At 45.3% G+C, this 26,089-nt stretch overlaps 2 protein-coding genes across 5 annotated transcripts in view; one reads left to right on the top strand and one right to left on the bottom strand.

The window, feature by feature from the left end:
- PDE6C (phosphodiesterase 6C) overlaps positions 1-26,089 on the bottom strand; it is a 75,662-nt gene that overhangs the window by 46,799 nt on the left and 2,774 nt on the right. The window contains exons 2-9 of one of the 3 annotated variants that reach the window (XM_049696729.1): positions 16,890-17,038; positions 15,316-15,441; positions 13,994-14,141; positions 12,437-12,763; positions 10,613-11,469; positions 4,331-4,483; positions 4,137-4,226; positions 2,967-3,107 (exon numbers count right to left, since the gene is read on the bottom strand). In XM_049696729.1, coding sequence (XP_049552686.1) covers positions 2,967-3,107; positions 4,137-4,226; positions 4,331-4,483; positions 10,613-11,092 — 864 coding nt within the window. In that variant the 5' untranslated portion in view covers positions 11,093-11,469; positions 12,437-12,763; positions 13,994-14,141; positions 15,316-15,441; positions 16,890-17,038. Of the gene's footprint in view, positions 1-2,966; positions 3,108-4,136; positions 4,227-4,330; positions 4,484-9,844; positions 10,070-10,612; positions 11,470-12,436; positions 12,764-13,993; positions 14,142-15,315; positions 15,442-16,889; positions 17,039-26,089 lie in introns of those variants that run through there. The other 2 variants (XM_049696727.1, XM_049696728.1) reach the window with 2 other exon arrangements.
- Positions 20,196-25,924, top strand: RBP4 (retinol binding protein 4). 2 transcript variants are annotated; one of them, XM_033404911.2, is made up of 6 exons: positions 20,196-20,346; positions 20,555-20,683; positions 20,779-20,912; positions 21,064-21,167; positions 24,141-24,353; positions 25,819-25,924. In XM_033404911.2, exons 2-6 carry the CDS (start codon positions 20,573-20,575, stop codon positions 25,842-25,844), a joined length of 588 nt encoding a protein of 195 aa, XP_033260802.1. In that variant the 5' UTR covers positions 20,196-20,346; positions 20,555-20,572; the 3' UTR covers positions 25,845-25,924. The 2 variants fall into 2 exon arrangements, with proteins under 2 accessions (XP_033260802.1, XP_004279461.2); XM_004279413.4 differs by having other exon boundaries at positions 20,197-20,346; positions 21,061-21,167.

Raw genomic sequence — 26,089 nt, 5'->3', positions numbered from 1 at the left:
TACCCTGACACATAGCTAAAAGTACTTAATAGATAGCAGCTCTTTTATAGACAATTAAACTAAATCCAGATAGGTTAAGAGGCTTGTCCAAAGTCAGGTAGAATGGACAACAGTGTTGCTTGCCTTACCCAACATTCAATTCCCCCTCTTCCTTGCTAACAAAACCTGTTAGTTATCAGGTGGTGATTTGTTCAGGGAAGATGGACCCTGCACAGCTCACGAGTGTTCTATGTAAGGTGCCTGGAATTAGTTTGAGGGCAGGTATGTGGCCTGGATATGGACAGTGAAGGAGAAGTCTTCCAAGGGTCTTCTGATGAAAGGTTTTCTTTAGACGAAGGGCGATGAGGATGATATTTGTAGGAAATGTCTCCCAATTTTGTCATGTCTATGAACCAGGTCTTGAGCTGCAATAGCCATCTTACCACCACAAGAAGAGACCTCACCAACAATGCTGAAGGGAGCAGAGACTTTACCAGGAAAAAATGAAAAGCACCTGGGACTCTGATGCTTGTATTGAGCTCTGAATTAATCAGCCATAGAACTGCCCTATTTTGGGACTTCTTGTTAAATGAGATAATAACTGTCATGTTACTAAAGATGCTTTTAGTTGGGTCTGATGTTTTGCAGCCAAAAGCATCCTAACTAATACAGTCAGCTAGAAACTCCCAGAGCCAGGATCAGAACTCAGCCCTCCTGACACTTGGTCCCATGTTTATCCACTTAGAACAATTATTGTGAAAAGATAATTTCCAATCACTGGAGAGTAATAAATATAAATGATATGGTATTCATTAGTTATGTTGAACCAGGAGAGCTCCAACAGAATTAATGAAGCAAGATGAGAAATGAACATTATATTGTGTGAGTAATATTAAATATTTTTAAATTTCTACTTTAAAATAATTTTAACTTTTCAGAATATAAATCCTCAAACTGGTAATAAAAATACACTTTATTTTTATGCCCTAACATGTGCTGGACACTATATAGATATAGATTTAGACATTTAGCTATAGATAGATAGATATGGATATACAATTTCCAAATAATCTCAAACCCTCACAACTGATGAGAGAAGTCCTCATTTTACAGATGCATAAACCAAGAATCAAGGAGGTTAAAAGAAGTTGCTGAAAAGAAGCACAAAGTCAAAGAACTGACACTACCCAACTTTGAGACTTACTATATAGCTACCATAATCAAGAGAGTGTGACACTGGTGGAAGAACAGACAAAGAAATCAATGGAACAGAATAGAGAGCCCAGAAACAGACCCACACAAATATTATCAATTGATCTTTGGCAAAGCAGCAAAGGCAATGGAGAAAGAATAGTCTTTTCAACAATTGTACTGGAACAATTGGACATCCACATGCAAAAAAAAAAAAAGAATCTAGATATAGATCTTATGACTTTCATGAAAAACAACTCACAATGGATCATAGACCTAAATGTAAAATGCAAAATTATAAAACTTCTAGAAGATGACATAGGAGAAAATCTAGGTGAACTTGGGTTTGGTGGGATCTTTTAGATACAACACCAAAAAATGGAAAAATTAGACTTCATTAAAATTAAAAGCTTCTGCTCTGCAAAAGATACTCTTAAGAGAAAGAAAATATAATACTCTGGGAGAGAATATTTGCAAAACACATATCCAATACAGGATTTGTATTTAAAATACTTAAAAATGAATGATAAGAAAATAACCCAATTAAAAAGTGAGCAAAAGATCTGAACAGTCATCTCCCCAAAGAAGACATACAGATGGGAAATAAGCATTTGAAAAGATGCCCACATCACATGTCGTCAGGAAATGCAAATTAAAACAATGAGATACCACTACACACCTATCAGAATGGCCAAAATCTGGAACACTGACAAAACCAAATGCTGGCGAGGATGTGGAGCAACAGGAACTCTCAATTATTGCCAGTGGGCATGCAAAATGGTACAGTCACTTTGGAAGACACTCTGGCTGTTTCTTACAAAGCTAAACATAGTCTTACCATGTGATCCAGCAATAGCCCTTCTTGGTATTTACCCAAAGGAGTTAAAAACTTACGTCCACACAAGAATCTACACACATTAACAGCAGCTTTATCCATAATTGCCAAAATTTGGAAGCAACCAAGATGTCTTGCAGTAGCTGAATGATTAAGCAAACTATGGTGTATCCAGACAAGGGAATATTATTCAGCACTAAAAAGAAATGAGCTATTAAGCCATGAAAAGACATGGAGGAAACACAAATGCATGTTGCTAAGGGAGATAATTTAATCTGAAAAACCTACATGCTGTATGATTCCAACTATATGGCGTTACAGAGAAGGCAAAACTACAGAGGGAGTACAAACATCAGTAGTTGCCAGGGGGCTGGGGTGGGGAGAGGAAGGGCTCCATAGGCAGAGCACAGAGGGTTTTTAGGGGGGGAAACTATGCTGTGTGATACTGTAATGGCAGATATATGACACTATGTATTTGTCAAAATGCATAGAACAGTATAACACAGAGAGCTGAATGTAAACTGTGGACTTCAGTTAATAATGACACATCAATACTGATTCAACAACTGTAACAGATGTACCGCATCAAGACAAGATGTTAATAACCGGGGAAAGGGCAGGGGTAGGGAAGGAAGAGGTCACGTATGGGAACTCTCTGATCTTGCTGCTCATTTTTTCTGTAAATCTAACATTACCCTAAAAGAATAAAGTCTATTAATTACAAAAAAAAAAGATTTGTTGAACACATATAGTCAGGAAGTGGAAAAGCCAAGCTTAGATCTTTTTTGCTCCAAAAACGTACATGTTTACCTCTATACCACACTTTCTTGGCACTGGTTCTTACGATCTACCGTGACTAGTAGTTTACGTAGCATATCCATTTTTTTTTAATGGATTGCATTTCATGTGATGTGCATTTTATAGGTGATGTTAGGTGAGACCAAATGTACGGAACAGTGACCTTCTCCTTGGTCATGTCCAGCAGTCCAATGGAGTATCGTTCACAGTTCAGGTATGTTCTAACAGTGTAGAGAGCTTTGTGAAACTGTCGCTCAACATCTGTGAGCTCTTCAAATACTTTGTTGGCTGACCACATGAGGATCTGAAAGTGAGTATTAAACAGAAAACAATCAGAACAAAATACAGTACGAAGAGGAGCATCAGTCAGAAGAAAGCAGGAGGTGCATCAGATAAAATGAATTGCATTGCAAACAACGCAATTCCATTTTGGCACATGTACATGTCCAACAGATGACTCAGATTTTCTGAGTGGCATGATGAGTAGACCTTTTGCAAGGATGTGGGTTTATGAAAGGGGAGAAGCCATGATTGGTCCCCATGTCCAAATGTTTTGGCTCAAAGGGCAAGTGATCTAACAATAAATGCAGAGACAGTTCCTGGGCAGAGGGTCCAGTATTGGTGGCCCACTGGCTCCTGCCGGTCCCTATGGGGAGAAAGCCACATGCCTCCTTCCATGCATCCTAAGCTAGTCAAAGGTCTCCTTACCCGGACAGTGAGCCCAGGACGGGACCTTGGAAGTCCTCCATCCCAACCACCCTCCCACCATTGTACTCATGAAGAAACAGAGGTCCACAGAGCGGTCCAAATCAGATATCCTGGCTACCAATGTTGTTCTTTATCCCTCTGGCTCAAGGAGGCAACAGAGGAGTGACGTGCTTCTCAAATTAATACCTTTACTATGTATTGGGTCGGCCAAAAAGTTCGTTCGGATTTTTCCGTAAGATTTTACAGAAAAACCCAAACGAATTTTTTGGCCAATCCAATACCAGGAATACATAGTTCTGCTAAAAGCTTTATGTGAACTAATTCATTCAAAGACCATTTAATAGTTACAACAACCATGTGGGGTAAGTACTACAATTATCATTGCTATCTCATAGAGGAAGAAACCCCAGCCACCCAGGATACGGACCGAAGAAAGCAAGCCAGCTGTACCTACAGATAGAGGGACAGGAAGATGGGGTGGGGCAGGGGACATAAGAGGACACTGAGGATAGAAGTTTGGGGATCTTATCCATGTGGTGTGGATAGGAAGGGTCTGGGCTTGTTGCCTCTGGGTTGCTTTGTCAGACAGGTCAGCATGGAGTGGTTAATGTCACCTTCTCTTTACCTGACTTCTTCGGGATTCAATACTGTACAAGTAGTTGGTATGATGAAGCTTTAGGATGATAGAAACAAAGCTGAGGTATTTGGAAAAGACCTACAGATGGCAGAGAAAACCAAATTAGGTGTGACATCTTTCTTTCAGTTACACAACAAATAAATTTCCTGAGCCTCCTATGGGATGCCCAGGGTTAGCGTTACCTCTTCATCCCGTTTGGAAAATTCAGATGCATCTACTTTGTTAACTGCCATAACCACAGCAAGAACCTCCTTGCCCGTCACGATGGGGGTTGCCAGCAGGTTCCTGGTGACATACCCGGTTTGTCTGTCCATGAAGTCAGAAAAATGGCTGTTCTGCAAGATACATTCACACATTTGCCAAAGCAGCATAGGACCATGAGTGTAGATGTAGGAATGGCAACAGATCGTCCTCTCTAGTCCAAGTCCTACCAACAGATAACCAGGGCCGCTGCACAGTGGTCCCGAGCAAACAGTCCCCACCCACCTCCCACCCTCAATTAGAGAGAATGAATGAAGCACAGAATGAAACTGCCCGTTTCCGAATGAGCATTTCCCGCCTGAACTATGGTCTATCCCGGTTAGGCTGAGGTTGGGCCAGGAGAAAAGAGGTGATGTTGTGGCCAAATGGAAAGTGAGGTTCTAAGAGGGAGGCGGGGGGAAGATGCAGGATTACAACAGGCAGAAAGTGTGTGTCAGAAGGAGAGCACAGCTGGGATTCCGCAGAGCTCTTCTTTTTAATCACAGCAGTAAAATGTGCACTTGAAACCACTCAACCCATCATAACACAAAAAATTATTAATCCCCCAAACTCCTCCTCCTTGAGGAAATCCATGTTCCTGCTTAGTACATCTCCTTCTATTGCCTTTCTCTCTGCTCAGACAAAGGGTTTACTTTTCTTTTTTTAAATAAAATTTCCTTTTCTAATTTTATACCATCCTTTTGTCACTTAACACTACCTTACGAACTTCCGATGTGTACGATGTGAACCCATCTTCTGGATTCTCACAGACCGCTCCACAGTGCGGGGGCCCCGGATCTGCTCAGCCAGCCTCTACTGATTCAGTCCGTTGATAGTTTTCCCCACTGCAAACAATACTGCACTAATCACTCTTGCTTTTATTTTTATGTGATGGACTCCCCAAAGTGGACATTCCTTTTGCTGGATCAACAGGTATATGCAGTTTTTACTTAACGCTAAGGGCTTTTACAGATGGTTGAAATTCTTACCTCTCCTGGTCATTTATGAGAGGACCACCCTCTTGCCAGCACCAGATACTTATCAGTTTCTCAAAGTTCTACCAAGTCAATGTCTCTCATTCGTATTTTTTCTTTCTTTCCTTGGGGAAAATGAAGTGTATCATCCCAGATACAAACTTCAAGGAGTAGAAGCGAGAGCTGACTCTAATACAAGAACCACGGAAAGGGCAGAGTGATGAGTTTGGAGAGGCACACAAATGGAAGGGCTCGGAGGAAGGTCAAGGACAGCAGTTATCTTATTAGCTGTAATTGAGAGGAATACCCACTCTAGTTGGGTGTAGACTCAGCCTGCTGTGGGTCCTGACTGTCTCCCCTTTGAGTCTTCTTCAATTAGAACTGAACTTTCCACCTGACTTTGAGACTCAGTGGCCAAAATTAATGTGGTGTTCCTTTCACAAGTTGTTCATTTCTGCATGTTGACGGTGCTTCTAAGAGCAGCACAAATCGTGGAGGCTGGCCTCTGTTCAATTTCCCAAAGTAAAAATGTGAGAGGTCACTGGTGCATGACTTCCAGGCCAGAGTTTCCAGCAGAGAACAAGGGCTGCTTCGTCAACACACACAGCTCTGCTCAGAGCAGTAGACCCGGGCTGTGCCTCAGAATCACCTGCAGACTGATGCAGATTTGCAGACCTCACAGCAGACCTAACCAAATCCTAACTGCCTACAGTGGAATCTGTCTTCACCAGGAATCTGAACTTCTGGCGGATGTATCAGTTCTGTGGAGGATCCTTAGAGATGTGAGATGCTAAGGGATTCAGATGCAGCCCTTGACCCCAGATGTCTTCTATACCTTCCCGAAGTGGAACCACAGAAACCAACTACTTATGTAGGAGGCAGCATTGCATAAGGGGTGAAGAAGGTTCTGGAGTCAGACCTCCTTGGCTGAAACCAGGCCCAGATTTACTAGCTGTGAGACCCTGGGCGTGCTACTTAACCTCTGCATCCTCATTTTTTAGTCTGAACATGGGAACAATGAGATCATCTACTGTCTAGAGTCTCTGATGTGAAGAGAATAACATAGTGTGGGCAGAGCACCTAGAAAAGAGTCTGACACATGTTAATAGTAGGTGCTCAATTAATACTAGGAAGAGAGACCCGGGACTTTGGGGGCCTCCCTGGGTGAGAAGTCATTCTGATTTTGCGTTACCATTCTGCTTCTACTTCTAGCTTTTCTAACCCATTCCAACCACTGAAGAAATTAGATGCTCTTAGCTGATGTAGGCCTCCTATGCCCAGGAGCATGCTCGCTCCTGAGGGCTGAGTCTCTGCCCCACGCCAACAGAAGCCCTATTTTTTTGCTAACTGCTTTATCTGTGACTTCTCTCTACCTCCTGCAGAACCTTCACTCAGTCCAGAATAGCTCCAGACTTTGGGAGGTTCTTTCTCTTAATCCACTGCTATAGCCCAGGCTGGCTCACTGTCCATCTTCCTCCTAACCCGTTATCCATTACAGAACGTGATCACTTTCACTTACACCGCGATGCTGGGCACTAAAGGAATAACCAAAACGCCCCAAACATGCAGCGTTTCTTGGCAGACGCTCTTCACTCTACAGCTTCAAAACTGGATGCTAGTTTATTCTAGATTCTAAACACAAGGAAATGTTCTTACATTCAATTGGCTGTTTTGAGAAAATGACTTAGAAGTTTCAAAATTTAATGCTTGCTTATCATTGCATCTGAAAATCCTGGACAAAACCATCTGTCAAATTACAGGGTAGGGTGAGGCAAGGTTTTCCAGCTTTGTATTTTCACTGGTTCAAGCAATCCTTGGTGAAGTTGCTTTGAGTAAATCCTGTACCTTTCGGACTGACAAACTCCCCTTGGTGGTCATTCTTCAAAGAAGCCAATGAAGGCAACTGGGAACATGGTTTAGAGCAGCGGGCCACCTGGATCCCTCAGCCAATCTTAGCATTGCTAAATTCTGATTAAACATCTCAAGATCCAGAGTCAGAAAGACAGAAGGGCAGAAAGGGAGCTATAAGCACCCTGTTAATTATTGAAAACTTAGGATTCTCGCATGGCTTTCTTTTAAACCACAGTCAGGAGAACCACCCATAGAGTTAATCACCAGCTTTCCCAATACAATAAGAAATGATTAACTTGTGGAGGATATGTCTCAGTTTCCTGTTATTAAGTTTCCCTGCCTTTAACCTGTTTTAAAAACAGGCCATAATCATTGACCCAGTTTTGGCCACCTACACCCAGCCCCCAACTTCTCTTGGCATTAATATAATATTACCATAGCTTTCATTTATTGAGCACCTACTAGGAGTCAGGCACTTTATGTACATTTCATCCGTACATTTGGTTACTCTGTTTCTCAGGTGCAGAAACACAATCCATCACGCAGTTACCGTGTCTCAGACCTGGATATACGCCCAGGTCACCTGATTTCAAAGCTCTCACCCGACACCATGTGGCTTCTCTGTTGCCAAAGCTGGGAGTATCCAGTTCTGCCTCTGGTCTATGTGTGAGAAGTCCTTCCCTCCCTGTGCCCACACTGCCAACCAGGGAGGAGTCCTGTGTGGTCAGGGCTATGGCAAAAAAAAGGAGGCCTTGGAAGACCTGGTTTAGGAGCCCAGACCCAGCACCTCCTGCCTAACTGACCTTGAGAGGATTCTCACATATACAGGATGGAAATAAAAATACGGTCCTTGCCCTCTGCACAGGGTCTTGGCCAGAATCAAGTGAGATAAAGAACGAGAGAAATCTTCACCAAGTGTCAAGTGCAATGAAAAGGTGAAGCGTTAATAGAAATGTCACTTAAAACATTTCCAACTCCTTTCTCTTTGCAGATTTTACCACAACTTAAGTGCAGTGAAACTGCAGGGCTGCGGGGTGGGATGAGGGTGGGAACAGAGCGAGGAGGCCTCATCCTCTCCAGCCACTCTCAGTTACTGACCAGACCCTGGACTCCAGGAGAGATGCAGCCCCCCGTGACTGCAACTTCCTGTCTGCCCAAGGGAATAAACTAAAGGCTCCAGGAGCCCTTTCCATCTAATCATCCACAGTTGATTTGAAATTTACTTCCTCCTCTTAAATCTGTCCATCCAATAGACCAGCGGTTTTCAACATTGGCTGCATATTAGAATCACCTGGGGAGCTTTTAAAATGTACTCCTGGCTGTGTCCCAGCCTCTGAGAGGCTGGTGTAATTGGTCTATTGAGAGTCTCACACATCCGTGTTTTTAAAAGAGCTCCCAGTTTGATTTTAATGTGCGTCCAGAGTTGAAAAGCACCATTCTCCGAGGGAAAAAAAAATGCTTAGAAGCAGTAGAAACGGAGAGCAAATGAAGTCTTTGTCTCTCCTCTGAGCTCAGGAGGGTGGGATGGCGTCTGACTTCACACATACTCAGAAAAAGGGAGAACAGAGCGAAGTGACCCCGCCTCCCCCCCATTTACTGCCCTGTGCATATGGGGTGCCCATCATGGACAGCAACACACCCAGGCCACCTGATCGCTTAAGCAGCTCCTTTCTATCATCCTGTCCTCAACAGAACTGGGCTCATTCATAAAGGAGTAGAGCAGAAGTCATTTTATCCATCTCTTCTTTTAAAAAAAAAAAAAGTTTTTCTGAAAAAAAAAATCTTGCGTGTCACTTTCTTAAGTTTGCTGTCCTAGTCATTTTGGAGATGGCCTCAGTCGGAGACTGGCAAGAAGCATATTCCTGTGAGAAAACCTCAGGGTGTGCAGGCATAGCCTCCTTGCTGGGGATCCAAGAATTTTGCCTTAAGGGCCTTTAGTCAGCGGAAGCGGCTGCAGTGGGCCCAGAATCCTACTTAAACCAGCTGAAACGTACTGCAGGGAGGGATGGTAAAGAGAGAGGACTCTCCGGTGCCCAACGGCAACCCTTGCCCCTCTGGGCTGTCCTGTGGCTGTTTGCTGAGCGTTGCTAATGTTTGACAACTTCTGCACCTTCTGGATCCGCACAGCCCCCCTCCTGTAATCAGCTTCAAGAGGCACGTAGGGGATTATCCTCCCGCCTCCAGCTGCCCCTCCTCCACAAGCCAGCAATAAACCTCTACACAGTAAGCATTTCAGGGCCAGCTCCCAATCAATTCTGTTCCATCATCGTCGAACTCTCCCCTTTGTTAATAGCAAATCAAAATGATGGGACGTGTGTGTAGGAGAAGGGCAGGCAGGAGACACTCCAGGCTGGGACCCACGGCTATTGCTGAGGAGGGGGATTATGGGTGATTTGCATTTCCTTCTTTTTGCTTATTTGTATTTTCTAATTTTTCTAAGAGGAACAAGCATTACGTTGGTTAGGAGAAAGTTAATTTTTCTGCTTTTAAAAGAGCATAATAATTTATGCAATATACAATTAGTCTTCAGGAGGGTCCAAATGTCCCATTTACAAGATTGGAAATTCTTGATAGATCTGAGTTATGAGGGGTTGAGATGGCCAAATGTACTTAATCGTCACCTAAATTCACATTTTTAAGGATCCAGATGGCAACATCTGAACTTTCGGAGGGTACCTTTTTTCTTTTTGCACCTTTGATCTATAGGTGGGAGAATCATTCAGGAGCCAATTCAGCCCCAAACAGCTGAGTGTCTTCAAAGGATCGTGGGTGAGAAGCGGCTCAGGGGTCTTGGCATCTGGTGTATTGGCTGATCAGCTCACCAGTGAGCGGCCTGCTTTGCCCTGTTGGTCAGGACAGTGCCCAGAGCACAGAGGAGGTGTAAGGGAGCAGGTGTGGACTGTACCAGGCCCAGGTAAGGCTGCCCAATAAAACACCCAGCATTCCATGGGGCACACATTATCCCCTGTTGATCTCAAATTCAGATAGAACTGGAAATCTTGTAATTTTTTTTTTTTGTGGTACGCGGGCCTCTCCCTGTTGTGGCTTCTCCCGTTGCGAAGCACAGGCTCCGGACGCACAGGCTCAGGGGCCACGGCTCACGGGCCCAGCCGCTCTGCGGCATGCGGGATCTTCCCGAACCAGGGCACGAACCCGTGTCCCCTGCATCGGCAGGCGGACTCTCAACCAACTGCGCCACCAGGGAAGCCCTGAATCTTGTAATTTTATTTGCTAAATCTGGCAACTCTCGGCCCAGGTACTCCTCTTCCCCACCACCCACTCCCCAGCCAAGCCAATGTCACGAGGATGGCCCCTGGACCCCCGCTCTCTTTCCCAGTGTTCCTCCCCGACGCCACCAAGGCCTCCTCTCCGCTCCACTGTCACCATCAGGCCACTTACCTTTTTCACATCTGGGACATTGAAGGTTTTCTTCGTGTGAGCAACCCAACCCACTATCCCGACGTCCAGTGGAAAAACAACTTCTCTGTCGGGGACCACCAGGTTGTCCTCGAACTTGGAGGTAGAGGTGACGTCGAGCAGCTTGGAGGCCACCTCGGGCGAGCCGTTGCGCGCCCGGCACAGGAACATGCTGCAGCGGTCCGCCCGCAGCAGCTGCGCCAGCCTCTGCAGGGCCTTGTGCGCCGCCAGCTCCACGCTAACGGCCTCCTCCCGCAGGGCCTCCAGCAGCTCCAGGCACAGGGCCGCCTCCTCCATCAGCGTCAGGCCCGGGAAGGACGCGCGGGCCGGCGCCTGCGCACCACCGGGCTCCGAGATTTCTCCCGCCGCCTCCCCCCGCAGCTTCCGGTCGAAATATGCCTTGGCAAACTGAGGGTTGTCCTCCAGGTATTTCTCCACCGTCTCTTGGCTGATCTCACCCATGGCGTGGCTTGCTTTGCTGCTCTTGTCCAGAATGGAAGACCCTCAGAGCACCACCAGAGGCAGAGTGCCAACAAAGAGGTACCTCCTGGTCAAAGATACCGGGAAAGCCCTAAGGGGCACCTCACAGGACCCCCAAAGGCTGAGCAGAAAGGTTGTTTAGCAGAGCTTTCAAACGACCTGTAACTCTTGGGATATGACAGAAGGTCCTGGCTTACAGTGGGATTCAGGAAGCATGGGATTAAAGAGTTCTTCAGGACACGAAATCCCCAAGCATTATTAGCTCATAAGTCCTCAGAGAATCCGCAGAGCGTCTTAGATCAGCCAGCCAAGTAGCAAGTCAAAGTGACCATTCCAGAAAGACAGCTGAACCGTGGCTGCTGTCGGCGACAAGAAGAATCATGGATATATCCATTAATTATATTCCATAGGCATTGACAATACCACTTGTTCTTTCATGATAGCTCTATGAAATAAAACTATTTAGACCTCGGAAATGTCTGTTTGTTTATATGGCAACTTGAATGAACATTTGGGGGAGATGGAAGGGTTTAGCATAACACAACATAAAATCGAATATTAATCTTTCCTTTGCTTAAAAGTCCTATGATCAGCCAGATTGCTTGGCCTACTCTTTTTTTTAAATCCTCACCTCTCAGTTCCCCTCATTTAAAAACTTGACCTCGGAAATGTTTTAAGGGAACAAACCTTTGGCTTATTCTAGAGAGGTGAACATGGAAAAATATTTGCCCATGATTCAAGCCTAATCAAGCCGCAATTTATACAATAATCCTTGTCAAAAGACATGATCATAAAAGGCAACCCACGCAGCTGCCAACTAGGTTTTCCTGCTAAGCATATTAATTTGGATTTTGTTTTCCACAGTAATAGGCAGACCCCATGCCTTTTTGCTCCAAGGTACAGTCGGTTAAATCTACTGGATAATAACTGTCTTGTCTGTTGCTAGGATCTTTCATATCTCGGGGGCTTCTGGCAGGGAAAAAACACTTGCCACTACTTACTTTTGTTTAATGTTCAGGTTATCAAGCTTTTACATAGATTAAGCACATTTTCCCAAATATTTAAACACTATTATGCAACTAATAAGCCGAACTACATATTTCATGAACCAATTTCCTTGAATATTTACAGGCTGATTTCAAATTTAGTCGAAGTTCTTTTAAGCATTTCAATAAAGCTACAAACTTTATATGGAGAATTCTCTTGAATGAAAACATACGTAACAGTTACAGTGACTCCAAAAGTTACTGTTTCACCCACATTTAAATCCACTTCAAAAATAGCAAGGCTATGGGTTTCATTTATTTCTCTAGACCTAATGCTTACCTGGCTAGAGTGATAATGGTCTTCTTAGACAGAAAAGAAGAGATCCATTGAGGCTTCAGGTTCTAGGTCATGAGATAAGAGATTCTTGATGGGAACATGGTTTTCCCAGGGGAACAGAACCCACACTTGCATTTGTTGAACCATGTCACTTCCTATGGTTGAGTCCACTTGCTCCCTCAAAAGGTCTTGTCAAGCACACACCCTTTCTTGCACCTCCCTCTGTCACACCCAAGTCTAGTCTCAGGAGGGTCCTCCTCAGATTACTGTTTACTTCATAATATCCGAGTAGCATCTCATTATAATTAGAATAATGCACAGGTTTATCTCCTAAGAGAAAGGAGTTGAGTCAGCTGAGTCACACCTATGGGACCACCATCCATCTTCTAACACAGTTGTGGACACTCTTTCTCCCTGGTTGTTCTGTGTGACAGTGCAGTTCCTACTTCTCTCAAAAGCATGTGTGTGCTCATAATTCCCATCCTCTCCTCTTTACACACAGAGAGACAAAAACACATACCCATATCCCATACACAGATTTATACTTGAGGTATAGATCTGTGTATGGAAAAAAACAAAATGCCCATATATGTTTACATTCCTCTACTTATAAAAATGAAAATGAGGGCTTCCCTGGTGGCGCAGTGGTTGAGAGTCTGCCTGCCGATGCAGGGGACACGGGTTCGTGCCCCGGTCTGGGAAGATCCCACATGCCGCAGAGCGGCTGGGCCCATGAGCCATGGCCACTGAGCCTGCGCATCCGGAGCCTGTTCTCCGCAACGGGAGAGGCCACAACAGTGAGAGGCCTATGTACCACAAAAAAAAAAAAAAAAAAAATGAATTCTAAAATGAAGCATATTCTTTTATAGTCAGCATTCTGTGTTTTGAAAACTTTATTTATTTATTTATTTTTTGTCTGAGTTGGGTCTTTGTTAACTGTACGCGGGCTTTCTCTAGTTGCAGCGAGTGGGGGCTACTCTTCATTGCAGTGCATGGGCTTCTCATTGGGGTAGCTTCTCTCCTTGCAGCGCACGGGCTCTAGGCGTGCCAGCTTCAGTAGTTGTGGTGCACAGGCTCAGTAGTTGTGGTGCATGGGGTTAGCTGCTCCGCAGCACGTGGGATCTTCCCGGACCAGGGATCGAAACCATGTCCTCTGCATTGGCAGGCGGATTCTAACCACTGAACCACCAGGGAAGTCCACTAACTACTTTTAGATTCATTCGTTTGTTCTTCCAATACGTGTCTACTGATGGTCCACTATAAGCAAGACATCATACTAGCTCCTGCGGTAGAGACTCCATGTTCCCCTTTTTTCTGATTTCCCTCTCCTCCGAGTTGTATGGGAAGATTATTCTTCTCTGCCCTCCTCCCCCAGTAGGGCCATGTGACTAATTTTGACCTACGGGTTGTAAGCATAAACGTCTCTTCCAAGTAGGAACAATCAATTCCCAGAGTGAGACCCTGGAGCTCCCCCTTCTCCCTGCTGCCACGCCAGTGCCAGATGTAGGGGCCTCATGAGTCCCTGAGTGAGGATGTCATGGAACAAAGCCCCCTGCTGACCTGAGATGGACATGTAGCATGAGTGAGAAATAAATCCTTCTTGTGTTCAGCCTTTGAGATGTGAGGGTTGTTTGTTACTGCAGCATAACCAAGTCAATCCTGACTGAACACAGGGGATGAGTAAGCCTTGGCTGCAGCTGTACAAGCACTAGTGGTGTAGCAAAGGAGATACTATTAGGACACAGAAAGTCATGAAGCACAGAACAGAATAGGATAAAAGCCAGAAGTGAGGTACATACATATAGCTATGAGACTTTATGTGATGTGGATATGGGATCATATCTAGACTGGGTAGAGGTGGAGTAGAAATCGAGTGTGAGCCAGGTAGTGGTAACAGCAGAAGCAATAGCATGGAATGCAGAGTAACAGGGGGACTAGTGAGAGATGAATCTAGAAAAGTAGGTTGGGCCCAGATTAGGGCCTCAAAGGCTAGCTGAGGATTCTGAACCCTGGAAACTCTTAGGGGTAAGAAATGACATTAGGGTTCTTCTCTACAAACTTAATCTGGTCATGCTTAAAAAGGTGACTTGGAAGAAAGAAATACTGGACATTAGGATACAAATTAAGAAGCTATATTGCATTTGGTTCATTATCAAATACCCTAAAAATGTGTACAGGCTTTGACTCTGCAACTCTTCTTTGACCCTGCAACTCTTCTTTCTTCTTAATTACAAAAGTAATTAAGGCTGTATATGATTAATGTAGTTACAGGGGCGTTCATCAAAAGCACAATTATAAATGGAAAAGATTAGAAATAGCCTAGGAGGTTGAGTAAATAAATGGCATTATAGTCATACAATAGGAAACCATACATTAATTAATAATCCTATTGTAAAGGTCTGTTTATTGATATGAACAGATATTTATTATGTGCAATAAATTGCAAGATACTATTGCAGTATGATTCCACATACACACATACATATATGGAGGTGTGTATACCAAAATGTTAACAGTGATTATTCCGAAGTGGTGGAATTCAATATAATATTTTTTTTCTTCTCTTTTGCTTACCTGATTTTTCTAAAGTATCTACAATGAACATATATACTTTATATAGTAAAGAAATTCATTCATTATAAACAAAGTTTTTAAGGCTATTCTCACAGGCTATGGGTGAGGGTGCTTGGGAATGAAAAAGGAAGGGACCAATGCGAGACATAATTTCAGGCAACAATCAACAGGACAAGGGAATTGATTAGTTAGAAAAGGCAAGCAAGAAAGAGGGATCACTTCTGACTACTCTGTGTATTGGATGACATTTGATAAAGACAAATTTTTTTTAAGGGAAATACTGGAACCCAGCCTTTTAGTGCACTCACAAATATCCTTCTCCTCCTCCCCTGTCCTTGACTGAATCCCATCATCCCTGCTGCTCTTTTTCTGGGGTAGTCCTTGCAGAGTCTCTGTCCTGTGTTGACAAGACTTTTGTGTCTCTGTCCTAAGCACTGAAAAAACAAAATTTAAGAAAATGTAATATTTTTAAAATGACCAAACAGACACTTAGAATAAATTTTTAACACTACAAAATAATTGTTGACTTTGTTAAACTTCACCATTTATATCAGCATTTCCAGTTCGTTTAAAGAATACGTTTTTAAAGAACAGAACAGTAACTAGTGGGAAGAACGAGGAAAAAGACCAATATCTTAGATGTTACAGACATTGACAATCATTTATTTAGACAAAGCATCTCAGAAACAATAACTAAATTGATGTGAAAACTCCATTCCGTTTACACAGAATATTTTTAGAAAGATAAGCCACAAGTAATGATAATTAAAAAGTGATCTTAAGAATAGCTAACTTTAACACAGACAGAGAATGAACTTGAGGACACGGGGAGGGGGAATGGTAAGCTGGGACGAAGTGAGAGAGTGACATGGACATATATACACTACCAAATGTAAAACAGATAGCTAGTGGGAAGAAGCCACATAGCACAGGGAGATCAGCTCGGTGCTTTGTGTCCACCTAGAGGGGTGGGATAGGGACGGTGGGAGGGAGACACAAGAGGGAGGAGATATGAGGATGTATGTATATGTATAGCTGATTCACTTTGTTATACAGCAGAAACTAACACACCATTGTAAAGCAATTATACTCCAATAAAGACGTTAAAAAAAAAAGAATAGCTAACTTTATAATATATAATCTGTGCCAGGCACCCTTTTAAGACCCTTATATATATATCATCTCATTTCATCCTAACAATAACCTTATGAGGTGTGTATATTATTATCTGTATTTTACAGGTGAGAAATCGAAGCACAGAGAAATTAAATAACTTGCTCAAGGTCACACAGCTAGTGATAGTGACCTACCCCAAACTACGAGCTTAAATAGGAATAAATTTTAAAATACACCCATGAGGTGTACAAGATGCCATAATAGCTGCTATAGGGGAACATACAAGACTTTTCCTTTAAGGAATTTAAAATCTAGACCTATGTAATAAAATGTTAAACACCAATACAAGAATTAAATTAAAATTCCAGGAACTCATTTTAAAAGCCTACAGATATATCAAAGAATGGTTTAACTTCCTTAATCTTTCTGTTTAACAAATTTACATTTTCCAATAGTATACTATATTCATGAACACATGTAATATTTAATTGCTAAAATTTTCCACTGCAGTTAGCTATTTCTGCAGGAAGTAATGCTTATTTAACAGCCCCCCCACAAAATGCACATGAGGTTGAAGCACTAACATAAAACTCACAACAATATACTGGACTAACCTTGTGTATTTTGGATCATTATATTGGACCCTCTCTTCAGCTCCACTTTAGCCAAATTCTCTGCTCCTACCATTATTCATCACCCAAAGGCATCCTCTAATGGCAGGGATTTCAGGCATATCATGACAGTCAACCACAAAGGGCCCTCTCACCTTGCACATTTGCTCTCATGAGAGCTTCTGCCTGCACCAAATTGATGGACATGACCAGGTATCTCAGAGATAATTCATTTGGTGGACTCCATGTTATTTTCAGCGAAATTGATGAAACTGACTGATGGCTTTGTAATCACTGAAAAAATCTTTATGAAAAAAATTAGTTTGACTTTTTGTACCTGAAAACATTGGCTAAATAACTAATCTTTCCATTTTCCCACCAATTATTTTGACACCTTTTAAATGCAGTCAGAAGACAAATGCTACCCAATTTCCTTGTTATTAATTTTTCTTGGCCTCTCTGTCAGGATGTGGATGTAAATATCAGTTTGTACAAAATGGAGCTAGTTGGACATGCTTAATTTTTATGAGGCTAAGGACATAAATTTCTTGCATTAGTTCTTTTTTTCAATTAGGGTAAAACACTTTTCAATATTTCCTAGGAATTAGTGACTTGCTTGCTGCTGTATTAGTTAAGGTAACGCTAGCTTCTGTTACAGGTAACCCCTAAATCCCAGCAACTTAATCGAATGGAAGTTTATTTCTCATTCACATAAAGATAATCACTGGTGGGGTCCCAGGCTGATGGAGGCTTCACCAGCCAGCAGATGAGGAAAGACAGACAGCAAGGACAATTAGACGGGCAGCTTTTATAAGCCCCGTCTGGGAATGACACACAGCACTTTTGTCCACATTCCACTGACCAGAACATAGGCATGTGATCTTACAGAGCTGCAGGAAGTGAGGAGGTGCCCTCTGGCAGGGTGGCTTCTTTCCAACAACTCTACACCATGGAAGGGAAGTGAAAACTTTTTTGGTGAAAGGACAGCTAGCCATCTCTGCTACAGTTGTTAAATCCTGGGAAATTATATTTTAGAAAGAGTGACCTCTGACCAGGTCTCTTTAGAGAAGGATTTTATAAAGCTTACCTAAAGTGACTGATTTCAGTAAAACAAATTAAATCAATATCTATTGAGCAAGCACCTACTATGTGTAAGTCTCTTGAGAAATCCTGTGGAAAAGTTGGGGGGGGGTGGATACCAAGATGAAGGAAACATGGTCTGTCTCTCCACAAAGTATGACAAGGCAATGAACTTTTGTGTATATTATATACAGTCCATAAGATGTAATTTAGACCATAATTTTACTTCTAGAAGAAAAAAAGAAAAACGTTTGCAAAGAGAATATTTGTTTTATTTTCTGATTAAATATTTTCACTGTTGGAAAATTTGGCAATTACCAAAAAGGTACAAATCAGTAATAAACCTTTAAATGTTCCTAATCCTATCACACAGGTAATCACTGTGAACACTTTTCCTGTTGATATTATACCCACATCTGCATATTTAAAAAATTATTTTATGAAGATAAATTTCAAAGCACCGAATTTAAAAACACCAGTTGACCTGTACTCACGTGTTTATAATCATGAAGAAATTCGAGTGAGCATGCCAACAAACTGTTTTCCTTTGCTGGTGTCTGGGACACCAAGGTTCATGATTTATCATTAAAAGAGAGGGGGGTGGGGGAGGAAGAACAGTTACATCAACTTTTAAGCATCTAACAAATAAATAAAAACGTGTTGCTGCAAAAACAAGCTCCATAAAAATGCATTGAAATCCCCTATATTCATTTAACATATGGCACGAGCAAGGACCCCAAGAATACGCTCTGGAAGAAACAGCTGACAAGGGCTGGGAGAATGAGGAGAACTTTTCTGGCAGTCATAACGGTCCAAAGGCAATTGGGCTCAGCCAGGAGCTCTCCATCACTGGAGGTGCTGGAGGACAGGCTGATAGATCTCTACTTTGGAATGTCAAAGAGGGGATCCACGCATTGGACACAAGATAGAGAGGTACCCTAAAGTCCTTTCCCACCTAGGGAGCATAGGTACTACCACATGTATGGCCACACGCGGGGTCCCTGCAGGAGCAGCTCTGGAGCAGACCTTATTTGAGCTGTTTGGGATTATACATCTTGTGATAAAATTAACCTCACCAGAAGACCTCCTAGTTAGCTGGTAGGCCTGAAACAGGGCTTTCTTAGCAGGAAGAAGGAGGCAGTAAGGAGTTAATTGCATCATCGTTGGCACTCCCGAGACAGCCCGAGAGTCACAGGAAAGTGGCAGGAGCCACAGGTGTTTTTTTTCAGGAGGCTCAGAAGTAACCCCAAAGCCCTGTAAAGACCATCAAGTCTTTATGTCTCTGTTTGGCAGCCACCCTCCTCTACCTCCACCCGCTCTTATTTCAGGTCTGGCGGTAGCAAAATGGACCACATTCATCTCGGTCCTTTCCAGTTTGGGCCATGGAGACACAGCTGATAGTGTACAGCAGGCATCTTTACAAAAAAAATAGCTCTTTGCCATATCTCTAATTCTCATTCAGTCAAAAGCTGCATCTTCTGACTGCTGTGATCAGAGTAGAGGAACTCTTAACTCTGAATAGAAAGAGAAAAACACGGTCAGTGAATTGTGCCATGACTGCACAAAATCACATAGCTAGTCACAGCACTTCGACTTAATTGTCCATTGACGTTATAGAGTTTGTTCACCTCCCCCTCTTCTCCTCTCCTCAGTCAATTCACCTTAGCTGTTTTGAAAACAAAACAAAATTCCATTCTGGCTTTGAAATAAAATTGCAGCATAAACAATGGGTAGGTGTGTTTCCAAGTGGCTTGAGTGAAGTGTCACAGAGTAAGTAGGCGACCACCGAGGTTGCTAAAATATTTCCTGTCCTGACCAGGGTTGCGTTTCTGGAGAATATTTAACAGGGAGGGTTTTAATGCTTCTAAAGATGTTGAAACTAAACAACAAATATTGATCCAGAGAGCACCACAACTCCCCTGAAAGAGAGTAAAAGACATCCTTTATAAAATGAAAAACTACTTGGCGGAAACAGTCCCAGACCGCTGCACAAGTAGCCCTCAGAGGGCCGAGGGGCCAGTTGCGCACGGCCCGGCCCAGGCACTAACGCACCGGGCAGCACCGCAGATGCCCCTCGCTCTGGGAGGCCACGGTCTTCCCGCCAGACCGACCTGAGCCTCCGGCCAGAGCAATTGGGCCCCGAGGCCACCCCAGGCCGCAGCTGGCGGCCGCTGGCACCCGTGTTGGGTAACTAGGCCAGGGCTGGTTCCCGCGGCTCGCCGCCGCCGGAGAGTTGGGCTCCGCCGAGGCCACCCCGCGCGACAGCTCCACAAGCCCCGGGCGGCGCTGGAGGCGAGGCTCTCGCCCAAAGGCACCCTCCCCGCGCCCAGGCGGCGGTGAGTCAGGGCGCGTTATGCAAGTCCTGGCCCGCCGGCCCCGGCGCCTCCCCCTCGGTCTTTCATCCCGCGCAGTTACGAAAGCGCGACCCCCTCCCCCCGGAGCTTTATATAATGCGGCCGGGCGGCCCCAGCTCGCCTCCCTAGCTCCACGCGCGCCCGGACCCGCGACCAGGCTTGAGCGCAGCTCCCGACCGTGAGCGGCGGCCCGGCGGGACCGGGGATGCAGGCGCGGGAGGGACGGGGGGCCGGGATGAACGGGATGGGGGTACGGGGGCAGGAGGGATGGGGGACCGGGGGCCGGCGGGATGAGGGCTCGGCGCGGGCAGGATGGGGTCTAGGGACTGGCAGTGGCGCGTCGGCTGGTCCGGCCGCCAGGCGCTCACGGCGCGCGGTTCCCTCAGGGCGGACTCCTGAGCAAGATGGAGTGGGTGTGGGCGCTGGTGCTACTGGCGGCGCTGGGCAGCGTCCGGGCGGAGCGCGACTGCCGGGTGAGCAGCTTCCGAGTCAAAGAGAACTTCGACAAGGATCGCGTAGGTATCTGCGTCCCGGATGCGCCCCGTTCCCCTTTACCGGCGGCCGGCCATGCGCTCCCGGACACCAAACGCTGCTCTACTCCCTTCCCCAGTTCTCCGGCACCTGGTATGCCATGGCCAAGAAGGACCCCAAGGGCCTCTTTCTGCAGGACAACATCGTCGCCCAGTTCATGAACGAGAATGGCCACATGACAGCCACGGCCAAGGGCCGAGTCCGTCTCTTTAAGTCAGTGACCTATGGGGGGCTGCGCTCTGCGCTGCAGGGTCCCCCGGGCTGAGCACCAAACCCTGTTTGGGGAGGGACGGGAGCACCCGGGGTGGGATGCAGGGAGCCCTTCGCCCAGCCTGGCTCATGATCCCCTTGGCTTCTGCAGTAGCTGGGACCTGTGCGCAGACATGCTGGGCACCTTCACAGACACCGAGGACCCTGCCAAGTTCAAGATGAAGTACTGGGGCGTAGCGTCCTTTCTCCAGAAAGGAAGTAAGTAGTCGGCTTAGTGGGACTGTCTTGGAGGATGGGAGACATACCTAGCCAAAAGGCTGGGTTTCTCCTCCAGTGGCACCCTTGGGAAGAACGGTCTGTAAGCAACCAGAACTCTCAGCAGGGCTTAAAGCTAGAGGGGTGAAACTGCAAGCAGCCAGGCCCCTTCACTCCGCCCACCCCATCCCCCAGCTCAAAAACCTGGCCCAAGCTCAAAAGGCTCTTGGGCCTGTCACGTGACCTCCTCCTGCCATTTACCCATATGGCCAGTGTGCCAGGGGGTGTGGCCTTCTCCATGCTTAGACCACCCACCTCCTAAAGACCCAACTCACATCACCACCCAACCTGGTTTTGCATTTCCTCCATTTCTTTAGGCTGAATCCGTGAAACAGCTTGACTACTAGGGGCCCAGCAGAGGCTCAGAGACTCTCATCCAAGGACGCAGGGAGCATTTATGCACAGGGTTGACTCAGTCCAAGGTGCCCTACCTGCCGCTGCTGAGATTCTGAGCCAGGCACAGTGCTCTGGGTGACAGTGACCTCTTCCCTTTCTCCCAAGCCCTGAAACTCACATGGGGAGCAGGGTGTTAAGAACTCTCAGAAGAGCATCCTAAAATTCAGCCGGAGGTAGATGTTCGAGAGCATACATGTACATGCTCTTTCTACTTTTTCCTCATTTCTCCTAAGTTTCAAATCTGCAGTCTACTTGGTACCTACAGAGTAATGCAGGCCACAGGGGACATATCATGGAAACACAGAGATGGAGAGTTAACCCTGTGAAGGGGGTTCAACATGCAGATGAATAAACTGAGGTCAAGAGAAGGTAGGGCTTTGTCCAAGGTCATGCAACAAGTTTGTGAGAGCCAGTGTCAGAAGCCAAGGGTTCCAGCTCCCAGGTCAGGATTAGGTGGCCCTGAACAGCATGGACTCCTAATACAAACCAGTTTTTACAGTTTTACAGACTACTGTTGGACCTCTCCTGGGAGATAGGCCCCAGAGGGCTGTTCAGGGGGACTCTTAGCTTGGTGAGCCAGGGCAGAAGTGCCCTTTCATGCAGCCCATCTACACGGGGCACGCACACCTTGACTTCCTCTACAGTTGTGCTAGATGAGTTTTTACTTTTTTTTTTAATCGAATTGCATCTTCAGTATTGATTTACACTGTACATATGGAGTTGCTATTCAACGAGGGGAAAAAAGCTTTTATCCTTAGAGGTAATAAAGATTTTTTCAAATAACGCAGCGAAACTTCCAAAAGTGATCCATTTAGAGTAAAAGATAAACTTTTCTGATAATGGATTACAAAAATCAGTACCACGGGGCACAAGGTTACTAATTTTTAGAATCTGCATCTTATCAAACAGACGAGCATGGCCACCGCCGAGCAGTCGTATGGCTTCCCCTGACCCCCACATCCCGGTGTCTGACACATTCCCCATGGGAAAGCCTGGGAGGTTCAGGGGTGGCTCAGTCTTCCACCTGGCGGGCCTGCAGTGGGCTGAAGAGGGGCCTCACCACCCACCGCTGTGCAGCTCTCCTACAGGGCATGGGTTTGGGCTGAGCCCCTTCTAGGCAGGGACTCCCAGGGTTCTCAGAGCCAAGAGGCACACCCAGAGGTGACTTAGGCGAGGATTAGCGATCTCCCTTACACCCTTAATGCTGGGGGATCCAGGTTCCCCTGCGTTCCTGCAGCACAGAACATGACATAGAGCAGAGATCATCACTTGCCTCATGACCTGGGTGTGAAATGGAGACACGGAGGCTTTGCATTTCCTGTTTCTTATCCCCTGTTGCCCCCAGTTTATTTATCGCCTGGAGACAGCGTGGTGTAGAGGTTAGGTATGGGGGCTCCAGAGTCAGACTGAAACTCAGTTCTGTCCTGCTCTTTGTGATACTGGGTGAATTACTTAATTTCTCTGTGCCTCAGTTTCCTTATCTGGAAAATGGGGATGATAGTGTGCACTTTCAGGTCGTTGTGAAAAATAATTGAGAAAGCACAGAAAGTGTCCATACAGTGACTGATACTTAACTAAGTGCTCAGAAAGTCTTGGTCATGGTTATACATCAACAAGAATGTTAAGCAGAGATGTGACACATTTTACCAAATGTGAGGTGTTTGGATATCCACATTGTTGTTTCTCCATGGCAAACCTCTCACATACATTCTTACTAACGTGGTTTCCCCATCCTGTCTTTATTGACGTTAGTACCACCTTTGTTTACACTTATGCTTCATGGCTTACATCCCAGTCTTAGGAAGAAATATAGTCTAAATTCTTCAAGGGCTCAGCTCTGCCTCTGTCAGGAGAGCTCTGAAGAGTATGAGCTCTAAGAAAGAATATCTGATGTCAGAGGGTAGGCATCTTGTGCCCTCAAGGCAGAACCTACCCACTTTTGCCAGCTTGGAGAAGTGAGTCGGGTTACTAAGCCAGAATTAGGGTGGAGCCAGAAAAGCCATGAACCAGATCATCCAGTGGACTGAGAGGCAGGAGAGCGGTGTGGATAGTGAGAGGGCCGGGAACTAGCTGATACGGATCAGTGCCGAAGAGTCATCCTGCTGTTGGGGGTGACATACGTTGGTGGCCGTCAATATCAGCCACAAAGGCACAAGATATTGTCAGAGGGTAGATGGAGGAGACATCAGTAGAAAGGTCTAGTCTGTGTTTTGATGGGTCCACATTCTCGATTGTTCTTTGGAAAGATACGATCACATTTATTATCAGGGAGAGAAAGAATTATTAAAGTGAACGAGGTTCCCCCCACCACCGACTCGAGTATTTTTTCCTGTAAAGGACAAGATCCTTTCTCATGGTCCCAATTTTCTAAGAGCTGTCAGAATTCTCCGTAGTCTCCTGCTTCCTAACTCCTGAATCCAGTTTTGGGAAGTGGCTGGCTTCCGGGGCCAGGCAGTAAGTTTCCTTGACATCTGAGTGGCGGAGGGAGATGTAGTGGCCCCGTGGCTTTCTGCCTTGCAGACGATGACCACTGGATCATTGACACGGACTACGACACCTATGCTGTGCAGTACTCCTGCCGCCTCCTGAACCTCGATGGTACCTGCGCTGACAGCTACTCCTTCGTGTTCGCCCGTGACCTGAACGGCTTTTCCCCGGAGGTGCAGAGAATCGTGAGGCAGAGGCAGGAGGAGCTGTGCCTGGCCAGGCAGTACCGGCTGATCGCTCACAATGGTGAGTGCTGTGTGGGAACAGGGCACCGGCTGCTCGCCCTTAAGGGTCCCTGGGTCTGCATGCCCTGAGATGCATTTCATCTGCATGCGAGAGAAAACAGGGCGTCTTGGGAGCCCCCTCTGAGCCCAAGTCTTCATCCCTCCTGACCAGATCTTTCACTGGCCTTATCATGGGGCCGATGCAGAAGGAGTGGGCAAAAGCCTTTTTCCAAAACCTTGGCACTTTTAATTAAGTAAAACTGCAGGGGACAGACGCTTCCTTTTTATCTGCCGCCTTAGGCTCAGTCTGTGGTCACATGATTTTGCTCCTGGCTGCACTACCCAAAAAACCATTTTGACTAGATTAATATTGTCTGGGGAATTGAGTGGCCCCAGTGAAGAGCTGGGCATTGAATGTGGCCATTGGTGTAAAAACAACTTAAAGAGAGACATCATCATAGCAAGTTCAAAAGAGAGTGATTTCAACAAATGCTCTTTTTCTGATATGGAACTAAATATCCAGTAAGTTGACTAGCTGGTTTTCCTCACTTAGGTTTTTTTGAGATCCCCTGGAACACCCATTGAATCTTTTTATGGATATTACTCTTGTCTGATCTTGATTTAAAAGCCAGTAATATTCTGGAAGAAAGTGCGCATTTTATTTTCAATAGACACTCACTCCCATGGGAAACTGGGTTTCAAAATCCAAACAGGATAATGCTAAATTGTGGGGGAAAAAAGGGAACAAAACTGAACTTCTCTGTTGGTCATCTAACTAGCTAACCCACACTACACCAAACAGATATGAATGCAGACCAAACAAGTAAATAAATAAGATTTTGATGTTTCACCCAGGGGCAGCCTAAGTGTAGGGCAGGATGTCACCCCAGCCAGGCTCCACACCAAGCCCTTTGCCTGCCTTATCTCACTTAATCCTGGAGACACCTCATGAAGTAGGTATTCTCATTATCCACGTTCTACAAGATGAGAAAACAGAGGCTGAGAAAGATTACGAAGGTTGCCCAAGATCTTCAATAGATAGCTGACTTGGATGCAAACCAAAGTGGTTTTGTGACTCTGAAGCCCCTTGTGGCACCGCCTGGTGACATATGACACAGGACATGGTGAACACTCTATAAAACTGCTAACAGAGTAGCTGAGGTCAGGCTGACTTGGCCCTCACTTCCTGAAACAGGAGGACATACCCACATCCCTGTGAAATGCAGTGAGGCAAATTTAAGACAGGTAAAAAACAGCACTTTGATACAGGAGATCCTATGCTCTGGGGCCCACCCCATCACCCCCAGAGAAATTCAGAGGGTTTCAGAAAGCCTTGAAGATGTTTATGAATTAGAGCCACATCTAGCTATAACCTTACAAGAAGCATTTGGACAAAGCCGAGCCCTAAGGTCATCGAATATTCACTCTCTACATTTAACATCGGCTCCATATTTCTGTCATTAATATCTTTGTTTTCTACATTTCAGGTTACTGTGATGGCGAATCAGAATGAAATATTTTGTAGCAACACGGAGGGTGTCGTTTCATTAGGAAACTTCCCATTAACTCACTCAGCCTTCAACTCTTAGAGTTAGTTTGCGCCGCTCTCCTCCCCTCCCCTCCCCTCCCTTCCCCTCCCCTCCCCTCCCCTCCCCCACGTAAACATAAAACATTCAGTACAGGTAAAAATATGTGTGGGGATAAGTGAATCTCTTTGCACTCAAATGTCTGTGTTCCCTGGAGTTTTCTAAGGAATCA

Source organism: Orcinus orca, chromosome 14, assembly GCF_937001465.1.
Source record: "Orcinus orca chromosome 14, mOrcOrc1.1, whole genome shotgun sequence".
Lineage (NCBI taxonomy): Eukaryota > Metazoa > Chordata > Mammalia > Artiodactyla > Delphinidae > Orcinus > Orcinus orca.
This window is presented reverse-complemented; position numbering and strand designations above follow the sequence as displayed.

Bases quoted from the DNA above. Each gene is read 5' to 3' on its own strand.
- RBP4 (XM_004279413.4), top strand. From the start codon at position 20,573: ATGGAGTGGGTGTGGGCGCTGGTGCTACTGGCGGCGCTGGGCAGCGTC. The intron at 20,684-20,778 runs GTAGGTATCTGC...TCCCTTCCCCAG, and splicing joins AGAACTTCGACAAGGATCGC to TTCTCCGGCACCTGGTATGC. The intron at 21,168-24,140 runs GTAAGTAGTCGG...TCTGCCTTGCAG, and splicing joins GTCCTTTCTCCAGAAAGGAA to ACGATGACCACTGGATCATT.